Source organism: Aricia agestis, chromosome 8 (genome assembly GCF_905147365.1).
Source record: "Aricia agestis chromosome 8, ilAriAges1.1, whole genome shotgun sequence".
Taxonomy (NCBI): domain Eukaryota; kingdom Metazoa; phylum Arthropoda; class Insecta; order Lepidoptera; family Lycaenidae; genus Aricia; species Aricia agestis.
The window spans coordinates 8,504,496-8,527,083 of NC_056413.1; the positions used below are offsets into that span (position 1 = coordinate 8,504,496).

Genomic DNA, 22,588 nt, shown 5'->3' on the forward strand with positions numbered 1-22,588 from the left:
ACAATTTAACAAAATTATATTGCAGCATATTGTCATCGCTTCAAATATCACATCGCATTCTGCAGTTCAACGGAATATTAAGTAATAAAAACATTTAAATTAAGTATATAATTTCGATACACACAATGCTTTTATAACATTTTAATAATTTATCCACCAAACACGGACGTAAAACCAAATAAACAATTTTTACCGCACAGATTTTAAAACACACCCGCCCCGCACTTAGGGGGGTATTACATTATCATTTATATTGGATCATTTCTATGATCATATTATATAGGATCCAATATATATGATCATTTGATCATATCTGCATATTACATTAACATATTTCATTGATCCTATTTTACGTCATATGTGGTTTCAATAGCCAATGGAGAGCGCTAACGCCAGTGTTGCCAGAAGGCAATGTCTGTAGAGCACTAAATGCGGTGCGAATTGCACTAGATCTGTGGTATTTTCGACTTCAAAGCACTAAATATTTAAAATTGACATGCATTTCAAAAGAAAGACATATAAAATTCAAAACATAGTTTTTAATACCTATATTTTAATACGACATTAAACAATCAAATTACAATTGTGTTGTACTTAAAAACCTAAAAAAAATCAAAGTATTGTTCTTCTGTGGTATCTGCTTGCCTTGACGGGCCAGCCTGGCTCGAATGTGGGCTCGAATCTTTTTTTATATATTTCTCCGTTCTCGGAGGATCCAATCATTTTTACAACTTCACTTGGCAGTTCATACTTGTAGCATATTGTCACAATAGACATAACGACTCTGTCTACTCTGATATTGTGCTGTTCATAGCAGTCAGCTGCATTCGAATTATAAGGATTGCGTTGATTGTTTTTAAGCACAATAAATTCTGTAACTTGCTTTTAACCACATTCATCAAACTAAAAACACGTTCGATATTTGAATTGCAATGCGGCAAACTCATAATTTTAGTGGCAACATCAAATAAATCTTTATATGGACAGTTACCAGCTGCATCCCTTGAGCAGACATGAAAAAAGCACAAAAAATTGCACTATGCACTAAAAATCTTGGATGCGCACTGAACATACCAAAAATGCACTAGATTTAGTGCCGAAAGCACTAAAATGGCAACACTGTCTAACGCTGACAGGTATTGACGTCAGGGTTACTAGATCTCAGAGAATTCGATTTGTCAAAAGACATCGTCATTTTTAATATGGCTCGTTTTTTGTTATTTCAGCAAGATTATCCAAGTATAAAATTAGAAAAATAATTACATTACATTATTTGAAACATATTAACGAACAAGAAATTAAAAACTCTTTTTTATATTAAATAACTGGCAGCACCTATTTCTATGACCGTATTGGATCCAAATTGATCCAATCTCTCAGCAAATGTCAAAAATCTATGATCAAGGAAGAAATGAATCATAATATTATGTCTATTTTACATTATCCAATATCATTGACTCAATGATCTCGGATCCAATATACCGTATATTATGATAATCTAATATCCCCCATATACAAACTGGCATCCAATATACCTACTTATATGTATTAATTATCTATGCTGGCATCACAGACAATGAATAAGGAAACAGATGGAAGCGACATAACTACAAAAAAGTGTGGCCGGCGCCATATTGCCAAGAACTAAACATGGCGGTCTATAGTGATGGGACACTCGGTTGATATTTGTCGAGGATATCGATAAGTAAGATGTTATAAGTGAGCTATTAAGGCTAAAATCTTTTAAATAAATGATCAGATTCTTCACCTTATATTTTTTTTATTCGATAAAAAAGTACATCACTAAACGTCAAATCTACTAATTTCTATGTTCATTAAATAATATCGAAAATCAAGCCATGTTATATAACTATTCTATCACAAATCTTATTTATTGTCTAATTATTAACTAAATTAGCACATACGAAGTCAAGCCATCGGTAAAATAACAAACATTTTAGTAAAAATATAAACGTACCGATCCAAGGACAAACTTTTTTAAATTTCTTCACTTTTTTGACGGACTATAAATTAATTAAAAAAAAAAAAATTGGTCGAAAAATTTGACCGATATATCGATATTTTTTTCGCGATATATCGAGACCAATATTGATATTTTTTCAAATATCGATGTATCGATATATCGATATTTTCTTTAAATTTCGACATCCCTATAATACGACACTTTGACAGTTTATGTGACTCGGAGAACCGGAACATAAAATGGCGGACCAGCCACAGTATTTTAATTTGGTAGAGACCATTATGCCGCGTCCACTTATAAAAGTCAATGATCACAGATTACTAGCAGTGTTGCCAACACGACTCATACAAAATTTGCTAAACTGCTGTTAAAATTTTGCCAAAATTATGCCAATTGCTATAAAATTATGCTAAAAAAATATGCTAAAACTTTTCAAAGTCTAATAAAACGTTATTTAATTGTAAATATTTAATAATCAACAAAATCTCAATTCATTTTATGTTTTAATCAATTACGTTATCGAACAAAATATCTTGTTCTTCTGAATATGCTGCTGATGTACATGTAAATGTATAATAATAGAAGATTCATTGCCTAAACTACAACTCTCCTTGGCAATTGGTACATGGTTGGTACCTAATACCTATAGAGCGCAATACGTTATCTGGAACTGAGTAAGAATAACAGCATTTCCTTGTCCTCTCTAGGCTGAATAAAATAGCATTTAAAATTTTTACTGACAAACGGTTACGAAGTCTTATATGCTAAAAAATATTATATGCTTTATGCTAAACAACAAATAAACATAGCTGGGCACCGTCAATCAAATAGTTATATTAATTTTTTTATTCTTTATAAACAACTAGCTTATGAAAAATCAGATTTGCCCCACCCTGGCTTAGGACCTGGGTAATTTGCCCCCCCCTGGCACCAGAACCTGGGTAATTTGCTCCCCCCCTGGGGCAGAACCTGGGTACGCCCATGTGCATGTTGATTAAGTAGAGTGCAGTATAATTTAGTTACGTAACTAAATTATACTGCACTCTTCTTTATCATTTATAAATATGCAAATGATTTATAATAACAATAAACAAATCACTCTCTCTATAAGCACCGGCGCTGAGTAATGAAATGATAAAACGAAACAAATCTCTTCTTACTGGCATGCGCCTGAAAATGTATATCTAGTATAATTGTTTTTGTTTCGTCTGAACCTGTTTTCGCGCCGCGCCGCGGTGCCGTGCGGTAAATGAATGGCATCTGAGCATCTCATCTAAACCGAAACTGATTAATTTTTATATTTTTACATTCTTTATCGTTAGGTCTGTATAGGTCCACAATAATTTTTATTAGGTCCCCTATAGTTTTTTAATAAATATTTTTTTTAAATTTTGCAAAAAAAAATATTGCATCTTAGCATCTCATCTAAACCGAAACTGATTAATTTTTATATTTTTGCATTCTTTATCGTTAGGTCTGTATAGGTCCACAATAATTTTTGTTAGGTCCCCTATTGTTTTTTAATAAATATTTTTTTTAATTTTGCAAAAAAAATTGCATCTTAGCATCTCATCTAAACCGAAACTGATTATTTTTTATATTTTTGCATTCTATATCGTTAGGTCTGTATAGGTCCACAACACGGAATATATTATATATTCCGTGGTCCAGTGTCCACAATAATTTTTGTTAAGTCGCCTATAGTTTTGCATCTTAGCATCTCATCTATACTAGTCTATACTAATATTATAAAGAGGTAAACTTTGTTTGTTTTTTTTTTGTTTAATTGTAATGAATAGGCTCAAAAGCTACTGGACCGATTTTAAAAATTCTTTCACCATTCGAAAGCTAACGAGTACTTTCACCATTCGAAAGCTAACGAGACTACATTTAAACGGATTTATTTTACTCATGCTAATAATCCTTATCAAAATAAATTATTTCATCATTAAGTACAGTTTATGTAGAATATATTTGGTCTTTGAATTATTAAAATTGGACGTTTGGTTTAGAAGTTATGGCGAAATTATAATATTGCGATGTACGCCCGTTTCGAAGTGGGCGCTACCAATGCGGCGATGCCCTCGCGGGAAGGGTATCACTATACAATATACATCGTCCACAGGAAAGAAAGTCAATTAGTTCATGATATCGATTAACTATAGTTCAAGTGATGAGAATCCGTAAACACACTTAAAAAGCTATGCAATTTTTATAGCCAAATTATTAATTGATTTGACATTTTTAGCACTAATGCCTTATATAGCACGAATAAGGGATTAATAAACTTATAAATTATCTTTTTAGCTTACAAAAATACCGATTGAAAAGCCCAAAAAATGTTGTTTAAAACTTACGTATTTAATGTTAAATCCACGTGTTTGACGCAATCTCTGACCATTCTTATGGTTTATTATTTAGCGGAACCACAGAACTCAACAATATCTAGCATTAAATGTTCACTAAAAACCTTTAATAACACTTTTATTACATGAAATATGCAGACCAACTCCTTTGTTATGTCCTACTAAGTAGGACATAACATTACACGCTTTTGACGCTTATACACCGATATAAGGCTCTCTCCAGTCTATAGTACCTCAATGAGCTGGCCTAGCCGAATCATAAAGTTAATATAGGTACCTAGCGGAATAGAGCAACAATCTCGAGCTGTCAAACGAAACCAAAATTGGTTTTCATCTGTGTGAAAAATATGTGTACATATACACTTACACAAGCATGATTGACTATGAGATTAAATTGTCAACGTGCGGCACGTGCCAACTGGACGTCAAAAAAAAAGAGTGCTGCTGTCATGTATCACACGTCTCTTTTATTACCACGCAGTGTTACTGATAGTGACATCTCTCTTGCTCAGGCCTTTGTTTCTCTATTCCGCTAGGTATATTAACTTTATGAGCCAAAGTGCCATAATAAGGGTGGGTTACACCAACTTACTTTAACTATAACTTTAACCATAACAAAATGTCAAATGAACTGTTAAGTTCCTAGTATAATAGTCTGTCAAGAAAGTCATGACAGGCGGGAAATTTTTTAAATGAAATAAAAAAATATGAGAACTTTATTAATCTATATATATATAAAAAAAATTAATTGTGTTAGTAACGCTAAAACTTGAAAACGGCTGAACGGATTGGGCTAATTTTAGTCTGAAAATATTCATAGAAGTCCAGGGAAGGTTTTAAAGTGACACGAAGTTCACCGGGACAGCTAGTTCGAGATAAAAATGTGCAAGGTGACAAAAATGTAATAAACGTTCTCTGTGAAAATACAAAGAAAAAAATACACCTTTTAAGCGTGATTAGTGATTACCGTACGTTTAAAAAAAATTCCCGCGTGTCATGAGCCATGACTTTCTTGACAGGCTATAAAAGTCCATAATGGATGCCATATTTGACGATAACCAACTATATCTACCTACGCCACAGTATAGCAATATGACGGGACTAATATTGCTAAGTTACTCTATCATTGCTATACTGTGCCTACGCCTCTGGTGCAACCCACTCTAAGAAAAAAAAGAAGACGAAGAGTTTTTGGGAGAATGTGAAAGAGTGATGTTGTGTTTATAAATTATTTTCCTAAAATTGTGTTATCTGGGTTTTTAATGTGCAATATTGGTAGGATATTAACCATTAAATATTCGTTAACGTGCACAAGTGTGGGAAAATGATGTAGTAACCAGAAACGTGCTCTTTTGTGTTCTTTCCAAAACTGCATCAAAAGTTTCAGTAAAGCGTCCTACCACTTTACTGAATCGACCGACTTGACTTCTTGACTGTATTGACTTTATACTTAGACTTTGACTAGACTTTGGTCCTGACTGACCTGACGATAATATATAAAAAATTGTATTAAAGAATATTGTTTTCCCGCCATAATATTATACTCGACACTGGCCATGGTTATAGCCATAGACTTAATATATTATACTGTCGTAGCCGAAGTGCCATTATATGAAAAAAAAAAGAAGACGAAGAAGTAAATCTAATTTCATAATTTTAAGGCGGTATGGTCGAAAGACTAAAAAAAAATCATAATTTTAATTTTTTTAGTTTTTATAATTATTTATTCGTAGTATTTTTCGCTAAATTCAGTGTTTTTTGCATAGACTTATAACATATGTTTTAGGTTCCTAGGTTTTTCGTTTTTCGTGTAAGTATTATATTTCTCTATGGTGTTTTTGTAGACAAAATAAGACGTGTTGTACAGTGTAATTGTACAAGATATTATCGTTGTCGTTCAATAGTAAAATATTATCTAAAAATTATGCTTTGTTTGAACAAAAACAGTGAAAACTTCATAACTTCGATTTTTGGTTATTATATAAAATTAGTAAACTTATTGGAATATAACTAATAACTAGCTATTTGACCGAGCTTCTTCTATTTGACCGGTATCCGATAAAACACGATTAAAATTACATTTTCCAAAAATAATTCCTAGCTAGATCGATTTGTCGCCCCTGACACCCCCTAATTATCCTAAATTTCAAATTCAAATTTCATGAAAATCGTTGGAGCCGGTTCTGAGATTCCAATTTTACATATATATATATATATATATATATATATATATATATATATATATATATATATATATATATATATATATATATATATATATATAAACAAGAATTGCTCGTTTAAAGATATAAGATAAGATACTAATATACTTCAAAGGTCAGTGAAATAATAAACAAGTGTAGGTACAGAATTTTACGTGTCTATATTTTATTATATAGGTCTTATACTTCATTGAAAAGATGCATCCAAATTAATACTGTATGTATAGCATATTATTACGCTTGTGCGCGAAAAAATACCCGAATTGAAAACCCGTACAGAAAGGGTTAAAATTATAATAATATTAATTGTACATACAAATTTATGGTTTCAGTAAACTATTTATATTTTTCAGTTTTACGTATCAAGAAATTAGGATCGCTTTGGACCTCCGTGAGTAATTTGTATTCTGTGCTTTGGACTCTAGACCGCCGCGGCCCGCGGTCTAGTTCTGCATCGTGAGCTGTGACTGGATATAACATTGAAAATAAAATAAAACGGTAAGCATCCTATTATTTAATATCAAGTTTTGTTACCTGTCAATAACTATAATAAAGGACAATCATATCAGCCTATGAGGACATAGTTTCAATCTAGGAAAGTTGTGAAACAGCTAAGAGATTTAGATAACAATAATTCACAGTAGCTATTTCCAAAAAACATGCAAAATTACATGTTTTGTGAATATTGTTACAGTTACTTAGACTGGGTTTGACCAGGATAGTAAATAGAAGTAATTCTATACTTAACTAAAATATTACTGTGAGCTTGTTTAAGATGTCCACAAATTTGGAGTCCAAAATTCATTACTTAAATTATATTTGAAAACCATTTGTAATGCAATAAAGTCTCAATTCCAACGTCGTAAATTGAGAGTCTAAGTTGTTTTATATCTGAGGACATGTTATGATATTTGCCGTTTCCCTATGTTTTAAATCCCCTCATCTCTATTAAGATTTTTGGTAACAGTAAACAATTTTTATTTTTCAGTACTACGTGTCAAGAAATTCGATTTTAACAATGGACCCCGTGGCTGTGTCCTACCACCAGAAAAAGATGTTCTGACGAGCATGATCTGCTGCATTTTAACCTATCAACTCCCAGATGGCCCAATTGGGCCGCGATAATAATAGATTTCCAAGAATCCACTATTGATAGAAAGATAACTTCACTTCGTTGATTTTTCAACTATCATGTGAATAACTTAGTATAGTGAGTCAATATGTTAGCAAGGAATAAAGAGTCCCGTAAACCACCCAATAGTAAGAGCACTCTAGAAAAGTCGGATTTTGTTACTAGAGAACCTATTTCCATTTTCAGTGGGATAAAAAATGCAAAGAATGAAGAGGAAATAAAGAAGCTTAATCGACTTTTAGAGACACTAAGGGAGAAATTGCCTGAGGGCTTTAAGATAGGAGCTGCTATAGGTGAAGGGGATTGTTTCTTTGATTCCATAGCTCAAGGATTGAACGAGCTAAAAGATAAAGGTCTGATAGCAGGTAGTAAAGGATTTAGTGTAAAGTCTTTGCAGGAAAATTGTAAGCAATATGCACAACAGGTTAATCAATCAAAAAGAGGTTCATGGTTGGGTAGTGCTTTAAAAGGAGAAGGTGAAAAACTTTGTGAATATATTCCATACATTGAATTTACTGCAGAAGACATTGAAAATGCAAGCTCTGATTCTGAAATAAAAATTATAAATTTGGAAAACGCTATATGGGGAAGACCTGAAGTAGAAGGAAAAATGATATGTGAAATGTGTGGCGTGAAAGTTAGGACTATAGAATTGAAAGATAAAGAGATAGATGGATTACATGTTACTAAAGGTAAGGTAGGTACAGGTAATAATATTATTTACATAGTGAATTACAGGAACCATTTTGTACCACTTCTTAGTAATATTGAAAAAGATATAAAGAGAAGCATAAAAGTTTCTAGAGGGGAAGCTTACGGTAATGTGGTAGGTTCAAATTCAATAAATATTACTCAACCTTACATTTCTACACCATTACAAGATATTGAAAATTCCTCACACGAGCAAAGTGATCATTCAAAGAGTACAGGTAAGGAAAATCATAAAACAAGTAGAAAACGAAGAGGTTCTGTTACAGACAAAGATGATATTGTATTGAAAAGGTTGCGTGTCGATGTACACAATATTAATGAAGAAATAAGATTTGTTAAAAGTGTTGCTGGTAAAGAAGGGACACCTAGATTTAATCAGTTCTTAGATTTTTTAATTGAAGGGGAAGGAAAAGAATGTCTAGAAGTTCTGAAAGGAAAAGGAATAAACCTATCTAGTATGTCCAGCATTTTAAGTGGATCAGGAGCTGATGCCACAAAAGCTTTTAAAGGCTTATATGATCTGTGGTTTGATAAGCAAGGAAATAAAACACGATATTTAAAAACTCTAGAAAAAGAAAGAATAAATCTAGCTAGTGTTTCTAGTATTTTAAGTAAAGCAAGAGCTAATGCTGCAAATACTTTTAAAGGCTTATATGATCTGTGGTTTGATGAGCAAGGAAATAAAACACTATATTTAAAAACTCTTGAAAAAGAAAGAATAAATCTAGCTAGTGTTTCTAGTATCTTAGGCGGAACAGGAACTAGTGCTGCAAAAGCTTTTAAAGACTTATATGACCTATGGTTTGATGAAGAAGGAAATAAAACACGATATTTAAAAACTCTAGAAAAAGAAGGAATAGGTCTAGCTAGTGTATCCAATATTTTGCATGGAGCAAGAGCTAATGCTGCAAAGACTTTTAAAGGCTTACATGATCTGTGGTTTGATGAGCAAGGAAATAAAACACAATATTTAAAAACCCTGGGAAAAGAAGAAATAAATCTTACTAATGTATCCAGTATTTTAAGTAAAGCAGGAGCTAAAGCTCCCAAAGCGTTTAAAGACTTATATAATCTGTGGTTTGATGAAGAAGGAAATAAAACACAATATTTAAAAACCCTGGAAAAAGAAGAAATAAATCTTACTAATGTGTCTAGTATTTTAGGTGGAGCAGGAGCTAATGGTGCAAAAGCTTTTAAAGACTTATATGATCTGTGGTTTGATGAAAAAGGAAATAAAACACTATATTTAAAAACTCTAGAAAAAAGCGGAATGGGTCTTACTAATGTATCCAGTATTTTGCATAGAGTAGGAGCTAATGGTGCAAAAGCTTTTAAAGAGCTATATAATACTTTTCTTGATGAGCAAGGAAATAAAACACAATATTTGAGAACTCTAGAAAAAGAAGGAATAAGTCTTGCTAGTATATCCAGTATCTTGCATGGTGCAGGAGCTAATGCTGCAAAGGCTTTTAAAGACTTGTATGACCTGTGGTTTGATGAAGAAGGAAAGAAAACACAATATTTAAACACTTTAAAAGAAAGCGGAATAAATATTACTAATGTATCCAGTATTCTGAATGGAGCAGGAGCTAATGGTGCAAAGGCGTTTAAAGACTTATATGATCTATGGTTTGATGAGCAAGGAAATAAAACACAATATTTAAAAACTCTAAAAAAAGAAAAAGTAAATATAGCTGATGTGCCCGGTATTTTAAGTAAATCAGGAGCTAAAGCTCCCAAAGCGTTTAAAGACTTATATGATTTATGGTTTGATAAGCAAGGAAATGAAACACAATACTTAAAAACCTTAAAAAAAGAAAAAATAAATCTAACTAATATGTCCAGTATTTTGCACGGAGTAGGAGCTAATGGTGCAAAGGCTTTTAAAGACTTGTATGACCTGTGGTTTGATAAACAAGGAAATAAAACACAATATTTAAAAACTCTAGAAGATAGAGGAGTAAATCTTATTAATATGTCTAGTGTTTTAGCTGGAGCAGGAGTTAACGCTACAAAAGCTTTTAAAGACTTATACGATCTGTGGTTTGATGAAAAAGGAAATAAAACACAATATTTAAAAACTCTAGAAAAGGAAGGAGTAGATCTATCTAGCATATCTAGTATTTTGAATGGAGCAGGAGCCAATGGTGCAAAAGCTTTTAAAGACTCATATGATCTTTGGTTTGATGAAGTAGGAAATAAAACTCAATATTTGAGAACTATAGAAAAAGAAGGAGCAAGTTTTGCTAGCATGTCCAGCGTCTTACATGGAACAGGAGCTAGTGCTGCAAAAGCTTTTAAAGACTTATACGATCTTTGGTTTGATGAAAAAGGAAATAAAACACAATATTTAAAAACTCTAGAAAAAGAAGGAATAAATTTACCTAATATGTCCAGTATTTTAAGTGGAGCAGGAACGAATGTTACAAAAGCTTTTAAAGACTTATATGGTCTTTGGTTTGATGTGCAAGGAAATAAAAAACAGTATTTAAAACATTTTACTGAAAAAAGGAATAAGGAAAGGAATTTTTCTATAAGTAACTTGTCTTGTATTTTTAGTGGGGCAGGAGCTAAAGCTAGCAATGCTTTTAAAGAATTACATAATGTTTGTTTTAACGACAATGGAGAAGAGACAGAACTTTTAAATAATTTCTATGATGTAGGCTTCAAGCCAAGTAACTTATCCTCTATGTTATGTGGATCAGGATTTCATGCTTCTCATAGATTAAAAAAATTTCATAGTACTCTTTTTGACGATAAAGGAAAGGAAACAGAACTTTTAAGTGATTTTCGTAAGATAGGTTTTAATCCTCAGAGTCTGTGCAATATATTAAGCGCATCAGTAAGTAGTTTAGGTAAGTTTCATAATTTTTGTTCCACAGAAAAAGCAAAAGCGTATTTAATCCATTTCTCACAGGCAGGTTTTACTATTAAAAAATTATCTAATATACTGCATGGTGCAAGGGCTAGCGTTTGTTCTGCTCTGAAGGATTTTCACAATGTTTGTTTTGATGAGGAAGGGAGCAATACGCAGCTTTTGAATGATTTCTATAGCGTAGGGTTTACGGCAAGTCACTTATCCACAATATTAGGCATGTCAGGAAATAATTCAGCTTCTATCTTAAAAAAATTCCACAAATCATGTTTTAATGAAAGGAATTATTTAAATCACTTCTTAGCGGAGAAAAAACTTTTTACACCAAAAAATTTATCTAGGGTGTTACATAGAGTAGGACTTAGTATTTGTTCTGCCTTCGAAAAATTGCATGGTTTTTGTTTTGATAAAGCAGGAAACAAAACGGATTATTTAAATAATCTTATCAAAAATAACTCACCGAATACGATACTTAATATACTATATAAAAAAGTAGAAAAAGTTAAAAAAGCTCCTGCTGTCTTAGATGAGCAGCATATTAGCGAAGAAGATAAAATAACCATGGATTGGTCTTAACTCTTAACTCTTAACCCGAGTAGCGTATCCGGTAGAACGGAGCAAGAACAAAACTTGGGTATAATATGATATTGAATGTACCGTAACTTCTTGGTGGAAATTCATGTTTCACAGTTATAATATACACTTTTCATGCACTTTTTCCACTTTTATTAATTAACAATTATGTTTCTCCCGACCGGTTTCGATAAAATCATCATCAGGTAAAATCATCATCACGTGATGATGATTTTATTTATATTTATCGAATGTCGTGTGAAACATAATTGTTAATTAATAAAAGTGGAAAAAGTGCATGAAAAGTGTATATTATTACTGTGAAAACTTGGGTAGTTTACAAGAAGGTGATTCTAAAATTAAGAGAAAAATCCGGAAGGGTACCTTAAATCAGGACGAAAACAGGCAAGAAACTACTGATCTACCACTGGTTGATGATATCAATAAAAACACCAGCCTTAAGTAGGTTTTTTTCAACTTCAATGTTTTTCTTTGCAAGCCTTTTTCATGACCGATTTGGATGCCTTGTCTACCTTTTTCATGACCTACTGTAACTCCCTCATCAAACTTTTGAGCAAAAGTCTCGTCCATTATGCGTTTTTTCATTTGTTCATAATTATGCTAGTAACTCTTCTTCGGACCAATTAAACTTATTCATCTCTTCATAAGCTCGTTTTATTATTACATACGTCACTACCAACTATTTTATCTAGGTCCTTCTCGTTTGTTTCTGCTGCATACAAGCTGTATATCGAAAAAAGTAACACCATTTTTTAGGGTTCCGTAGTCAACAAGGAACCCTTATAGTTTCGGTCTGTCCGTCCGTCTGTCCGTCTGTCTGTCCGCGTTTTGCTCAGAGACTATAGGACCTACAAAACTGTAATTTGACATGAATGCACACATTAATGATGTCGACAAAATGGTACATGAAATCTCAAAAAAATATTTTTTTATGGTACCTTCACTATAGGTACCTACATCAAGCGGGGATGATTTTTTTTTCGCGTCCACCCCATCAAACTCAAACTCAAAATTTTTTATTCAGAATAATTTTTTTCAAATATTCTCTGAACGTCGGGGCTACACAGATGCCTACCACCGGTTCGGGAACTAACTCGGCGAGAAGAACCGGCGTAAGAAACTCGCACGGGGCCATCTTTTTCTAAAAAGATGGAAAATTACAAAAAATATATTATAAAATAACTGTCATTATGTCTAAATAAAATACAACGAGTGTACAATTATTAAACATAATATTATATAGAAACAGCTCCACAGGGGGCGACCTTATTCCCATTCATGAAATCAGTAACTTTATAGTACGCTTTGGTACACAAACGTTCTTTAACAACTTTTTTAAATCTATTAATTGAGAGATTTTGAACGATTTCTGGGATCTTATTATAAAGGCGTATACATTGATCTTTAAAACAATTTTTGACTTTAGTAAGTCTAGTCACTGGAATTTCAAGCTTATGTTTATTACGAGTATTTCTCCTATGGGTATCACATTTTTTCGTGAATTGATATATTAGTCTACTAGAATCAAAAACCGCAATGTCCAATAGAATCATTATTGGACATTGCGGTTTTTGATTCTAGTAGACTCAATTATATTCTTTTTAACATATAATACATTTGATAGGACATATTGAGAAGCAACAGTTAAGATTCCAGTTTCCTTAAATTTTTCTCTAAGTAAAGTATTACGGGCCAACTTGTAGATTGCCCACAAAGCTCGCTTCTGCAGCACAAAAATTGTATTTATATCTGCAGCATTGCCCATCCCATCGTGTGGGGTGTCGTTGGATAGGTTTTTTTAAAATATTACGAGTATTCATAGATCATTTTCTTGTGAAATATTAAGTTTTAAAGTGGAAAAAATTGTTAGAGTCCAGTGTCCTCCCCTTCTACCAGCTAAAGGGTTACTTCTGGAAATGTGAAAAAATTCATGAGAGTAGGAAAAATGTTGTATTTAAAAGGAAAACTATCACGGCTAAGAAGACTTCATAAGTTATTGAGTAATAGTCGATCAACTAAAAAATGTATTCGGTGAAGTTTAAAGGAACTTTTCGTTTGAAAATTCCTTTGAAAGTAACTGAGATGATGTTTTTAACTAGTGTAAAACACGTTATAAATGTACATTTATTGACCATACAAAAATGTTAAAAAACTAGCGGTAAGTACTCAGCTTTATCTGGAAAAATAATGCAATCAGCAACAGCTATAAAGATTATTTCCTTGAGGTTATGATAATCATCACCTTGATATTCTGCTTGACTTGAGTAGGCTTTGGCAGCATAATATTGAGCACGTTTTTCGAAGCCTTGTATCTTGAAAAAAACATCTAAATTTTTAAAGCTTAAGCATTAGGTGGAGAAGAACTCTGATCGAAGCCTTAGATATAAAATCTGTACTAAAGATAAGACTTCCCTTCTCAAAAGTATAGGCTGTACCTACGGTATCGTAGAAATACCTAAAAGCTTTAGGGCTCGTATAAAGGTTAGCTTAAAAAAATGACGAAAGTCTGCCTATTGCTGGCTCTTGGGTTTTGTTTTTGAGAAGATTTCGTTTTGAATTATTTTTTCATAAATTATTAGTGATTTCTTTTTTAGGGTTCCGTAGCCAAATGGCAAAAAACGGAACCCTTATAGATTCGTCATGTCTGTCTGTCTGTCCGTCCGTACAACCACTTTTCTCCGAAACTATAAGAGTAGGTACTATTGAAACTTGGTAAGTAGATGTAGTCTGTGAACCGCATGTGTGTGGGGTATCTAAAAATCATATTATTGAAGTTTTTAATATACTTATTTTTTTCTAACCTGAATAGTTTGCGAGAGAGAATCTTCCAAAGTGGTAAAATATGTGCAGGCCCGGATTTAAGGGGGGGCGAGAGAGTGCAATTGCACCGGGCGGCAAAGATTGGGGGGCGGCCGGAGGCAACCTCCCAATCTTTTGCCGCTTTCTTCACCGTCGCGTGCGCCACCGGTGGCCCACCGCGCTACCCCGTCAACGTTGTTCTAATTCTTATTTAAAAATTAACTTAATAAATGTCCGAATAGCGCCTACTGTTGTCATATAATAAAACTAAAATAACTGAATTAATGCCCTATAAATTATAATTGACTGCCTTAGATATTATATAATATATACTTTGCACTGTAATGATGTTTACAATACTTATTATTATTTTTATGTAATTTTAATTTTCATTAAATGTATTATGTAACCTCTTACATAATAGTAAAAATTAAAATTGCATAAAAATTCTCATACCTACAGCTATCCGTATTAAACATTGTATGTCGGATAGGTATGAGCATGTTTAAACAATGTTTAATATTACGAATGAATAATAATAATATTTATGGACACTTCACACCACGTCAGTCTGGCTCCGTGCTAAGTGCCTACAGGACAGTTACAACCATGAAGCTAATACAACAGCTTACAGGTGCCAGACAACGGAAACATAGGGTTTAGGAAACATTTTAATATTTTTTATAATATTATACATAAAATATATTTAAGATTTTTGAAATATTATTATGATACATATTATATAATATTAAATACACATGACACATCCAAGACCCAGGACCCCCGGGATGAGCGCTGATCACGTGCAAAACCAACTGAGCTACGGAGCCATCGGCATTAAATACGACATCTGTTTTCACATATAAGAACTACAATGCGAATTAATTTTCATCGACAATATTTTCATGGAAATAAGATATTTTCCCTCATCAAAATGTAACCTATGTCCTTTCTCAGGCTCTAGAATATATGTGTACAAAATTTTATTGCAATCGGTTCAGTAGTTTTGGCGTGAAAGGAAGACAGACAGACAAACAGACAGAGATACTTTCGCATTTATAATATTAGTATGGATAGTATGGATAATATTACAGCGAAAATGTATTGAAGGGTCAAGACTCAAGGGAGTCAATTCGACGCGACCGGCAACGTCGCGCGGCGCGTTATCTCACGGGCCCCGGCAATGCGAATGCGCAGATTTTCAAAGCTTATCCAACTTATAATAAAAACCATACAATGTCAATATAATCTTGTCTATTCGTCACATGTCACTGTCAAGTTGCTGTCAAGTTATCGTTGCAAAATGTCATGTGTCACTCATGTCAGCTTTATGCCTTTATCTTTCAATTTCAACGTTCAAGTTTCATTTCGCGTTCGCATTTATCAGTAGATCTTGCAATATTCTTCGAATTCTTCAGTTTTAAAATTTCGTCAACTCCTAGGCACATAGCCTTTATCAGTAATTTTTGTTTAAATATAAATTTAGTGTGTTTTCATCCTAACGGATTTATGTTGTGCCTTTTTTCTCATACGTTGATGGAACGAAACTTATATTTTATTGTGTAGTTGAGAGGTAGTCGTAAGATATAAATTGCAATACACAGTTCCTACCTACCTAAAATAACGAATATTTTTAATATTTACCATGTACAAACCGTGTGGTCTCAGTCTATGAACAAATTAATGCTTTTTAAAGGTAAATATTACGGTTTTTCTTGTATATTCATTTATATTATTTAGATATTTACATTATATATAGATATTTGCGAGCACAGAAAGAGATGTGTTAAAAAAAAATGTCCTAATATTTAGTTTCATTCAACCAGTAAAATTCTTTCAGAGTAACAATGGAATCAACTAAGAAGAAAGGGAAGCCTCCTCATCCAAGAGCCAAAGCCAATCCTCTTTCGGCTCTCACTTTCGCGTAAGTTTGATATTTTAAATAATAATTATGGATTGAGCATGAAAACCAATGTAATTATTTACCTAGTTGTTGTAAGCACATATATTTTTATAATGTAGACTCCTAATAATTACTTAATGCAACATTTTCATATCCTTCTAGACTTCCTTAAATATCACATATCACACAAGTCCGACTCGCACTTTGCTGATTTTTTAGAATTTAAATTAACCTCGAATGTTATAGCATGTTATAGTTTCTTATTTTACATCAAAATGTTTTCTTTAGATGGACATTACCAATATTCTGGAGTGGCTTGAAGAAGGAGTTAGAAGAAAGTGATCTGTATGAGCCACTAGAGGAGCATGCTTCTGGTAAGTTTCCCTATGTGCATGTTTTTGTGCATGTATTTATCTGAATGCATATCATATAATTATGTTTTATAATTTCAAAAATACTTATTATTTTCTAAATTACTATTTAAATATTAACACATATTCTTGTAAAACCGTCAATTAAGAGATATTGATCTTGAAGTTGATTTCTTAAAAATGTTAATATTTTTTCCCCGCTGTGTCATCTAGATTTGTTTTCTTTAAGAAAAATGAATTCTGTTTCTTACATAATAATGGCTGTTAAGTGTTAGGATTTCAAATTATATGCTATCTATCAATATATTAAAAATAGAACCTTAAATTAACAGTTTCAATTTTCTTACTCAAGATGTAAACATGGTGAATGTTTACATTTTGAGTATGCTGACAAGTGACAGTATGTGTGTTATTGATAGTGTCCGACCGAAACTGATTTTTCAGCCGAAACCGAAACCGAACTTTCGGCCATACTCTCAGTTTCGGCCGAAACCGAAACCGAAACTTGGTAAAACATTTAGAATTACGATTATTTACTGAAATTTATTAATTTTTAACATAAATTACAACTTTTTAAACTAAAGTACCACATTAAATTTTTTTAATTTTTGTGACATTTCCTAAAATAAATATTGTTAAACTTGAATATGTTCCCTAGAAACTTTTTTGTACTATAAGTATTTCGTTTTTTATACCATTCCAAGTAGGTGCGATTTCACCAAAGAAATTAAACGCGCTTTGCGCACACTAAACCGGTTCTAAAAGTATAACCATGTTTTAAATAACACCAAATTGCATTTCACCAACATAACATTCACAGCAAATCCGAGTTTTATCTTCAGAACGTCCAATGTTGTACGATTTAAAGTTAATAGAAGCTGTTAAATTTAGTCAGTGTAGTATCATGGTGAATCGAAAATCACAGACGAAAAAAATGTCAAGATGATAGTTTTGATAGATGCGTTTGGGTGGTTTGGGTGGTTTTGGTGGAAAAATGGGAAGGTTTTTCTCACCCAAAATGTCCTTCCTCAACCCATGTGATAACCAAAATAACAACTAACCTAACGAGGTTCGTATGTCGGCCTCTATCTAGCCGGGGGTTGATTTTTGAGAATAGTTTGTCTGAGCTTTTTCCAATGGCGTCCCCTATCCTATCGATTAGTATAATAAAAACCACCCCGGTCATAAGCTGGTGTTGAATTTTTTCATCAAAATTTGTCTTTATAAGACAGTTTTTTCGCTATACTAACCAGGGCCAAAGTGAAGTGGATTCAATTATTAAGATTCTAAAAATGGACAGTGCCCCAGGCTTAGACGGAATTACTAACCAAATACTAAAATCTATTAAAAGTCATATCATTACCCCACTCACTTTCATTTGCAACCTCAGTTTGACACAGGGATTTTTTCCTTCAATGTGGAAAACAGCAGCTGTTACGCCTGTTTACAAAAATGGTAGTAGATCAGATCCTAGTAACTATAGACCGACTTCTCTGCTGTGCTCATTCTCAAAAATTTTAGAAAAAATTGTTCACAAACGTCTTATTAGCTTCATAGACCAAAATAATTTACTATCCGACAAACAATTCGGTTTCCGCGCTAATAAATCTACAGAAGACGCAATGAGGTTATTGACAAATACTATTTCAGGACATCTTGACGAGAAACGGACATGTATTGGCGCATTTATAGACCTTGCTAAGGCGTTCGACACAATCTCTATTAAAATTCTAATACGCAAGTTAGAGTTATTAGGTATAAGAGGAAACGCCTTAGCATGGTTCAATAGCTATTTAATTAATCGATCACAATGTGTGAAAATCAACCAACACAAAAGTAATTTACAGAATATCAACTTTGGCATACCACAAGGTAGTGTCTTGGGCCCTACACTTTTTATTTTATATATGAACGACATATTTAATACAAGCCTCCATAGATATAATATGTTACGCTGATGACACAGCAATAATTTTTAACGGGAACAATTGGACTGAGGTAGTTAAAACCGCTGAAAACGCACTTAAAATAATCGCTAGGTGGCTCCAAGACAACCTACTTACATTGAGTGTCCCAAAGTCAAAACTCTTATTTTTTCATAAAACTAGAACATCAGCTCCTCTTGCAAATCTCAACGTTAAAATACATACATGTCCTATAGAGAGTGAGCAGATAGTAGAGTGTAACTGTAGGCAGCTAAGTAGAGCTAATTCAATAAAATACCTAGGTGTTACGGTTGATGAAAAACTAGATTTTCAGGAACATATTGTTAACACTGCCAAAAGAATCCGGAAACTTATTTACATTTTTAAAAACTTACGTACCTCTGCTACTTTGTACTTACTGAAAACGGTTTACACATCAATTTGCGAGTCGGTAGTATCTTATTGCATACCAATTTGGGGAGGAGCAGCTACCACTAAAATTATAGTTTTGGAAAGAGCACAGCGGTCCATATTGAAAGTGATATTGAAGAAGCCTATCTGGTATTCTACTGCAAATGTATATGTCGTAGGATGATTTGATAAATCCGTGTTTTCGCGAAATCCCTAGAATTTTCGCGAAAATTCTAGGGATTTCGCGAAAACACGGATTTATCAAATCATCCTACGACATATACAAAGATATAGATGTACCTACTGTTCGTGCTCTTTTTATACTCCGCGTTATTGTCAAAAAACATCGTGCTGTCCTCAAATCTCCAGACTACGAATCATTGCGCAAAAAAAGAATATTAAAGCTACCGCTACCACGGATAACTTCTAGTTTCGTTAGAAGATTTGGTCCATATTTACACCCTTTCATATATAATAAAGTAAACAAGAAATGCACTATACAAAACAGCTCATTAAAAGAAGTAAAAGAAAAAGTAACGCGATGGCTAAAAGCTCTAGATTATGACGGAAAAGAACAAATATTAAGAGAGATATAATAGATAGAAATAAGCACATAAACACACACACACACACACACACACACACACACACACACACACACACACACAACACAGCGCGGTAATGATATTTAATAATTTTAGTAACTTTGTTTTTATTTTTAATTAAGATACTATTCTGGTGATCTGCAGGACAGGCTCAGCCTAGTGCAGACATCAAAGAAACTCGGCACTAAAACGTCTGTAATCTTAAAATAATATAATGTACTTACCTGTAAAAATATTTTGTAGCAGATGTATTGTTGTTTAAATAAATTATTATTATTATTATTATTTCGGCTTGTCATTTGACAGGGATTAATTTTTGAGAAAAGTTTATCTGAGCTTTTTTGCTTCCCTTGGCGCTATCGATTGTTATATTCAAAAAGTTTTGTAGCTAGTAGTTCAATAGGTAAATCCAACAGAATACGCAATAAATCGGCACTTTGCCAGTATATAAATTAATGACGAAAACGCGCGTGCTTTTTCTCGCTCAAATACACGTACTCTACGACAAAATTGAGTAGTGTGTGGAAAAATGTTATTTTTAAACATTCAATGAACAGCTGCTAATATGCTGCAGACACGATTGGGAAGCGCATTCGAAGATGCGATAATTTATTTCAGAATTTTGTAACCTACTCTGAGTCATGTCATAATATAAACCACGTTTGGTAGATCTTTCTTTGCAGTTTTTGTAAGAACTGTTTAAAACCATTCCTCTAATAAGAAACTCTTTCCTCACGGAAATTTTTCACAGAAAGATAATTCCAATAAGATAATAGCCAATATTCGTCACCGTGGTGATTTTATTCTCTTTGTCCGTCACTCGAGACCTGGCAGGCAGCCAAGTTTTTCACGTTCATTGATGGTTGGCAGGACTTGGCGGCTAGCAACAGTGATGGAGGAGGAAACAAATATGGAGAACTAGGTTAACTGTCCGATGCAGTTCGCATTATGACGCAGGCTTAGAAGGCTAGGCAGCGTTTACGTTTTTCAGGGCCGTTTCTGACTTTGTCGTAATATAATCCAGGGTGTAACAAAACAGAATGATAATTCCCTTAGGGCGTAGGGTGTGTACGTGTGCCTCACTGTGAAAGTAGTAGTGCTGAAAGAGTTAACTTTTTTCTTCTATGTTTCTATGAGAAACGTCATGTGTAAAATATTAAAAAAATAAATCTTTTAAGCTGCGCGTCTACTGGATCGGAATCGGAGCGTACGCAGCGTACGGATTTGTTACTTTGTATTGATTTCTATGGTACTGCGTCCACTGGATCGGCATTTCTGCGCCTGAGACGGTACCTGCGGTTTTTATGCCGATGACGATCCGCGTAGCTTAAGAGGCCGGGTGCCATCGAAATTCTTATACATACCTACGTCATACCAAAATCATTTTCTCATACGAAAATATTTAACACTAGACGTTCCGCGCGTCTTCGCTCGCGTAAATTAGATATTTCACAGACAAATTAGTCTAAAATAATTTCCCCCCATTTTTTCCACATTTTCCTCTATTTCTTCGCTCCTATTAGTCTTAGCGGGATAAAAATAATATAGCCTATGGCCTTCATCGATAAATGGGATCTTACACTGAAAGAATTTTTCAAATCGGACCAGTAGTTCCTGAGATTAGCGCGTTCAAACAAACAAACAAACAAACAAACTCTTCAGAATTATAATATTAGTATAGATGTATGAGTAATGAGTCCTGAGATTAGCGCCTTCAAACAAACAAACTTTTCAGCTTTATAATATTACTAGCTATTTGACCGAGCTTTGCTCGGTACTCGATCAAACACGAATAAAATGACCTTTTCTAAAAATGATTCCTAGCTAGATCGATTTATCGCCCCCGAAACCCCCTATATACTAAATTTCATGAAAATCGTTGGGGCTGATTCCGAGATTCCAATTATATATATACAAGAATTGCTCGTTTAAAGATATAAGATAATAATAAGATTAATAAAATTGATTTAAGGAAAGACAAAGGTTTTATAAACTTTAATTAAATAAATTATCATTAAAAAACATTATTTCTATGACGTCAGAGAAATAAAATATGCTTAAATGTTCAGTAGTGCTTACCTACTATAAACTGACATGCTGCTACTATAAAATGACATCCTTATACTTATGTATTAATTTCAATAAAAAACAAGATTATTTTTATTATTGTAATTATAATTGTGTGTATTCTGTTGTATAATATTTTAAAAATAAATCTTAAGTAGGTAGATACTCAATGAAATGTAAATTTATACAATATACATTATACATGTACATGTTGTTGTCCATGGATCACCCATGAGTTTATAACTTTATACTTACTCCATGGGTTTATACTGTTCTTCATGGATTACATTAATTACATTACTGTATACATTGTCCATTGCCCCAGATTATTAATTAATCGTTACTAACTGAACTATTACTCAAAACCTTCTCTTCTTTCTAAGGCTGCTAATATCACTATTTTGTGCTATACAAGGCAATGCATAATTAAATTAAACTTGCACATTACTTATCGCGTTACTATACTGAACTGCCCATGCCTCTGGTCACTGGTGCCTCTTCACAATAGTCCATGATAGTCCACTACAAGCCATCGCCATTGTTTAGACGGGGTAATGGTGTATGCTTGCGGACGGCTGCCATTGGATTGCAGGGCAGTAATGAGCCATGCCATTTTTAACACC

At 33.1% G+C, this 22,588-nt stretch overlaps 2 protein-coding genes across 4 annotated transcripts in view; both read left to right on the forward strand.

The window, feature by feature from the left end:
• Positions 1–6,093: 6,093 nt before the first annotated feature.
• LOC121729763 lies at positions 6,094–11,964 on the forward strand. Of its 2 annotated transcripts, XM_042118383.1 has the most exons (4): positions 6,094–6,160; positions 6,926–7,070; positions 7,561–8,401; positions 8,682–8,734. In XM_042118383.1, the coding sequence occupies exons 3-4, from the start codon at positions 7,793–7,795 to the stop codon at positions 8,700–8,702; spliced, it is 630 nt and encodes a 209-aa protein (XP_041974317.1). In that variant the 5' UTR covers positions 6,094–6,160; positions 6,926–7,070; positions 7,561–7,792; the 3' UTR covers positions 8,703–8,734. The 2 variants fall into 2 exon arrangements, with proteins under 2 accessions (XP_041974317.1, XP_041974316.1); XM_042118382.1 differs by having other exon boundaries at positions 6,095–6,160; positions 7,561–11,964.
• Positions 11,965–16,032: 4,068 nt separating this feature from the next.
• Positions 16,033–22,588, forward strand: part of LOC121729762 (probable multidrug resistance-associated protein lethal(2)03659) — a 43,558-nt gene continuing 37,002 nt past the window's right edge. For both annotated transcript variants that reach the window (XM_042118380.1, XM_042118381.1), the window contains exons 1-3: positions 16,033–16,379; positions 16,524–16,607; positions 16,875–16,960. In XM_042118380.1, coding sequence (XP_041974314.1) covers positions 16,531–16,607; positions 16,875–16,960 — 163 coding nt within the window. In that variant the 5' untranslated portion in view covers positions 16,033–16,379; positions 16,524–16,530. The remainder of the gene's footprint in view (positions 16,380–16,523; positions 16,608–16,874; positions 16,961–22,588) is intronic.

Bases quoted from the DNA above. Each gene is read 5' to 3' on its own strand.
- LOC121729763 (XM_042118382.1), top strand. From the start codon at position 7,793: ATGTTAGCAAGGAATAAAGAGTCCCGTAAACCACCCAATAGTAAGAGC.